This window comes from Gavialis gangeticus, unplaced genomic scaffold, assembly GCF_001723915.1.
Source record: "Gavialis gangeticus isolate Ggan-Ray unplaced genomic scaffold, GavGan_comp1, whole genome shotgun sequence".
In the NCBI taxonomy this organism is placed as follows: domain Eukaryota; kingdom Metazoa; phylum Chordata; order Crocodylia; family Gavialidae; genus Gavialis; species Gavialis gangeticus.
The window spans coordinates 28,912,116-28,917,898 of record NW_017729006.1 but is presented as its reverse complement, the minus strand read 5'-3'; the positions used below and the strand labels follow the sequence as shown (position 1 = coordinate 28,917,898).

The 5,783-nt window shown below is 37.8% G+C and overlaps 1 protein-coding gene across 4 annotated transcripts in view; it reads left to right on the top strand.

Annotated features, from left to right (window-relative positions):
- Positions 1-5,503, top strand: part of ELMO1 (engulfment and cell motility 1) — a 544,813-nt gene extending 539,310 nt beyond the window's left edge. For all 4 annotated transcript variants that reach the window (XM_019509059.1, XM_019509060.1, XM_019509058.1 and 1 more), the window contains one exon: positions 4,192-5,503. In XM_019509059.1, the coding sequence (XP_019364604.1) occupies positions 4,192-4,392 (201 nt within the window). In that variant the 3' untranslated portion in view covers positions 4,393-5,503. The remainder of the gene's footprint in view (positions 1-4,191) is intronic.
- Positions 5,504-5,783: the final 280 nt, after the last annotated feature.

Below are 5,783 nucleotides of genomic sequence, written 5' to 3'. Positions count from 1 at the left end.
AGCCACCCCTCTTCTCTTCCCTTCTCCACCTTACTTCTCCCCCTCACTCCTCTTCTGCCCGAAGGAAAACATGTACCTTAAAAAGTAATGGAATATATTTGCCAAAATGAAGGTGGAAGCATCACAACTGGTTATCCAAAAGAACTTGGGATTTTCAGAACCAAACTTAGGAAAATGTTCAGCAAAATTTAGCAAAAATTTTTCTCTTCTTTGTCTTTGAAGTGACAAAGCAATGTGTTTTACCATCGAAATAAGGGGCGGGCAATTATTTTGTGCAGAGGGCTGCTTACTGAGTTTTGGCAAGCCATCGAGCACCGCATGATAGACAGCCCAGGGCAGCTAAATATTAATTTTCTAAATTTTTTTAGGGGTCCCGCAGGCCAGATAGAATGGTCTGGCAGGCTGCATTAGGCCCCCAGGCTGCATTATGCCCACCCCTTATCCAAATGCATGCCCCGTTGCTTCGTTTTTGGTCTTAATTCCAGACACAATCTTAAAAAGAAAGAAAACACATAAGATTGCATTAAACTGCATTAAATTGTAGTGTTCTTAAAGTGCATGAAATTGGATTGCAAGTGAAGTGGATTAGTTATACAGCTTTAACATTTGCAACTCTGGATAAAAAAACCTCCAAATAAATGTTAATTCTGAGAGTGGAAATGAGTTATATTCCTTTGGCTTTTCCTAAGGTTTAATTTTTCAATGTCACTTTGAAGCTTGTTTATTCTATGAAGTGATTTGCTGGCAAATGTTCAGTTAAGAGAAATTGACAGTAAGGTTCCTAGAGCTTCAAAGCAGCAGCTACCGTTAAGAGTTGTTGGTTTAAGCCAAATGCATTCTCCTTTATTTTCTGAGTTGGACACATGTTGGTGTCCATAAATTTTGCAACAATTTAATAAGAATCCATTCCAGCTCAGAAGGGCAGGCTGCCATGGAAATTAGCTAATGTTTCAGCCACACTGTATCTAAAACATGTGTACTAGCACTTTCTAGTGTACTAACAATAGTCTTTTCATCTTCACCCAGACATTCTCCTCATTGCTTAAGTTCAAACTTGCCTTTTTAAAAAAGCATCTGCAAGTCTGTAGAAGACATGAATCTTGCTTGCCATACTTTGGAATACATGTTAATAAAGGCTCTACTAAGCTTGGTGAGAGCTCGTAGCAAATGGCCAGCTAAATTCTTGATTTGACCCAAAGTCTCTCACTATTTGGTACATGTTCTATAGAGAGTCATAGATCCTGGAATTATATGATGATGCTGAGCACCTCAGCTTTCACTTTTTAATAAAGTAAGTTTCTAACCCTTATGGTTGCTGAGACATGAAAATGCAATTCATTCTAACACTGTAGAGTGTTAAAAATCAATGGAAATAAAATTAATCCCCAAACCATTATTATCATCATCTCCAGATTTCTGAGCCAGTATAATTGTTTCAGGCCTGATTCATGATTTCTGGACACTAAAGCTAGGGACAGAAATTACACATAAACAGGTATAAGTAATCAGAAACCAGTTCAGATCTATAATACAACAGAAGTTCAGTGCAGATAAACCAGTTTTGACCATTTTGAAAGTGGTTTAAGATAAAACTGGGTGGATGTAGCATCAGACTTAACTGATTTAATTAAATCAGTTTATTGAACTTCTGTCCCAGATCCCCTCCAGATTCAAGTTAACTCTGTCCCCCAGCATCCCAGGATGCTTTGCAGGGGGAGTAGGCTAGACTTGGCCCAAGCTGTCTGTTCCAGCTGAGCAGGGAGACATGCGCTACTGCCCCTCAGTTTCTGAGCCACTGCAAGCATGTGGCTGCATTTCCAGAATCAAAAGTGAATGTCTGTTCACTTGCTTACCAGTTCAATCTACACAGCTTAAACTAACCTGTGAAGACTGAATCAATTTAGTCTCAGGCTTTTTGGCTGTCTGTACTTAGTTTAAATTTGATAATGCTGATTAGCCTTCTGTCAAGGCTTGCTGCTCTCTGGGGGACTCAATACTAGGCAAGCTAGCATAATGTTTGCTTTTCACTTGAATACTGATAGCTGTTTCTTAAATGAATAGCAAAAAGGTAGATTATCCTACCCGTGTTGTGTAACAGAGGAAATGGTAAGTGAGGTTATAACTGGGTTTTACTGGAGCTTCCTGAAAATTAATCTATAGTAAACTGATATTTTCAATGGCTCTGAGTCTGCTTTTACATTTTACATGTGAATTAACACAGCAATTTTTTCACCAGCTCATTAGGATTTCTAGTTATTGCAGAATGTGTAAGAGTAATTAGATGTACTTACCTTTGTGGAAATGAGAGAGGAAGTCTTTTCACCCATCTGTCAGGGCTAGCCAACTGCTGGAAAGGGACACACTCTCAGTTATGTCTGCACCAATGGAAGGACCATGGGTCTGTCCTCCCCAGCATGCTGAGATTTTTGCCTGAGGGAACACTGGCTATACCTGCTGAATGGGGCTGCAGGCTTCCACACTCTGAACAGCTCCATTTCTTTTTTCTAGTTCTTCCTTTTCTTTTCTTTTCTTTTCTTTTCTTTATCAAGAAAATTCCTGGCAAAACATTGTCAAGAAATCTTTCCTTTAAAGGCTTCCAGGAAACTGTAGATTTGAAAAAACATAGTGTAGAGTACAAATTCAGAAGAAATATCATCATGTCAGGGCAAGTGATCATTTTAGTAGCTGTTAGGTGGTCAATGTGAACCCTAAGCCACCTCCTATGCAACTAGCAGATAATGAAGGTACAATTTTCTATGTCTACAAAAGGGTGACATTCTTGCTTCACTAAAGTTTCACGATTAAATAAATGGAATCAATATGTCTGCCTAGGAATTAGAAGTGTATTTCCTATCTTGTTTTAAAAACTCACTCTATTTTTCTCAGTGTGTGTTGTTTTCCTCACAGTCCTATAAGTATTCTTTTTCTCTTTGGCAGCTTAGCTGTCTTTCAGCTTGGTAAGATCTTGTAGCAAATGGCCAGCTAAATTTAAAATCCATTCTTTGGCATGAAATCTAGCAGAAGAGTTTGTAAGATAAAAATGCAGTTATAGTTGATTTAATTCTCTCCCCCGTTCCCCCCCCCCCATGTCCATGATTGAAATATTTATTTTTAGAGGACCTCATTCAAGTGCTTTTGTTCATACTGGCATAAATTGCTTTTAGTAATAAATAGAAGAGACTGATTTGCTAGAAGTTGACTTGCTCACCAATCTCCTGTGGGTTTGTTGCTTATTTAAACAGTTATTCAATCAATGTTTATCTCAAGCTGTCAGCTTCAGAGTGAGATTGCATTTCTTATTAACAAAAAATGGTGTGAGAAGGGGGCTCTTGTGGGCTAATCCAGCATTTACAACGGTTTTTAGCATTCTTGACATTTAATTTTTATGAACAACAGAACACTGATTGACTTCATATGACTGAAAATAGATCTATTTTCATCCGCTGTCAGCGAGGGGTAACTAGCACCGTGTGTATTACTACATGTAAATAAGACATTACTCATACAATGTTCTTTAGACATGCACACATGCATAAATATTTATATACCCAGGCACTCTATGTAGTTCATTCATATTCAGATGCATGTGTTTGTGTACAAACCTCACTTATGTGCAGTATGTGGTTATATAAATTATGTATACAATATAACATTAGGTGAGCCAATTTATATGAAAATACATTGCATGTTTGCTGTTGACCTTTAGGTAGAAGTGACTTGCTTTATTGTACATGCTTTTATGATTTGCAGATTTATACATATGGCTGGAAGTTTTGCCAGTTCTTTTTTACAAGAATGGCATTTTTGGCAATTAGATGTCAGGAAAAATTTTCACTATGACATTTTTTGAAAGGCCAAAACCTTGTCATTTTCTGAAAACCAAAACCAAAATATATCATTGTTGGTGTGCAAATGAGGAAACTTGCACAAATTATTCTAAAAAAAAAAATTGGAGGATTTGTCTTTTATTTCAAATTTTTACTGTTTTCTGACTACCTCTACCCAACAGGCTTATTTCATTGTACCAGCTAATAAACATGCCTTAAATTGAATCAAAGACACTGTAAAGAATCTACGTCTAATTTTATCAAGATTCTTAAGTCTCTGAGGGAGGAAGGGGTTAATTATTTTTTTGTATGGGGAAAGGAGTTTAAGTTGAAACTTAATTGAACTTCTTGTCTTCGCCTATAGTACTGTGTCTGGACTGATGGGCTGAATGCCCTTCTTGGGAAGGATATGATGAGCGATTTGACGCGAAATGACCTGGACACACTGCTCAGTATGGAAATAAAGCTTCGTCTCCTCGACTTGGAAAACATACAAATTCCTGATGCCCCCCCACCTATCCCAAAGGAGCCCAGCAATTATGATTTTGTTTACGACTGTAACTGAAGCTGCTTGTCGAAACTCACATTTAAACTGGAAATATTATAACTGGAGAGATTAACAAAGAATGAAAAAACACAAACGCACCTTGGATTTTGGCTTTGGGGGTGTAAAGAAAAACACTCGCTTCCCTTCCCATTCCCTGCATTCTTCCTTCTCTCTGATCCCATCTCCCTCATTGCTTGTCAGAACCTACATTGCTTTAATTCACTTCTAATTGCAGTCCCTTGGACACGGCTAAGGCGAAGACAACCACTGCAAAATGCCCCCCCAGAGGAACATTTTAATTTTTAATACTAGAATAAACATTCAAATATGGACAGTGCTTCCCAAATGCATGTCTGCGAAACCAAACCCAGCACTGCGAGTGCTTTAACTGGAAGTAGAGAAATAGAGAGGAGAAGCAGCTACTGTAAACGGAGGCTGGAGAAAGAGAGAGAGATTCCCCTTCATACTCCCAGATGTCCATTCACAATTGATTCCTATCAGACAATGAAAATTATAGACTGCTTTCAACTTGAGCACTATCATCACCAGCACCATCCTTTGCATTGGCAACATCATCTCCATCATCTGTACCTCACCCAAAGTGATTGTTTCCTAGAATGAGTAGTCTACAGGTTTTTGCTGTACCGTACGCTGTAATGCTGCAACAGCTTCTAACTTCTTTTCCTGCTGTCTCTTAAAAAGTCCTTCTCCTTTCTCAGATTACTAGCGCACATTGTGAATGAAACCACTGGTTGTATTTTGTTACCATAGTGAATTCCAAACCTTGGTTGCCTCTAAAACTGGCTTGTTGATACCAAGGTAATTACTTTTTCATTTTGGTCCAAAATTTAAACTGCAGTTTCTGCAGGTTAATTAAAGCTGCCAGACATCCAGGTTTACATCATTGTCATTGCTACAGTGTTACTAATTTGCAGGGGAAATTTTTTTGTACGGGTTCTAGTTTTTTTTAATTTTGCCAAACAAAGATATTTAATGAAAAGAATTACGTTGTGAAGTATTCGGGGGGATAATGTTTTTATTTTTAATTTCCATTTGGAACATTTGCCCTGGAGAGAAAAAAACTATTCCCTTCAACTTTGCTGTTGAATAAAATTTGAGTTGTGATGATTTTTGGAACGTTGTTTTTATTTTGAAGTTGCCATTTATTCTTCGTCGTTTCTACAACTTCTGAGGCCTTTGGTGCAAGGAAAAGGGGATAAGCTTAACCTTATGATCGACAGTAGCAACATAACTGTCTAATTTGCAATTCTTATTTATTTATTCAGTGACAAAATTGCATCTGGCATGTCTAAAAATCTGCATTGCAGAGGTAGATGAGCCTTTCTGAAAAGGATCCTTTGAGAAATGTAAGTGCAAAGCAAACCAATACATTTGTGGTCATTTGAAGG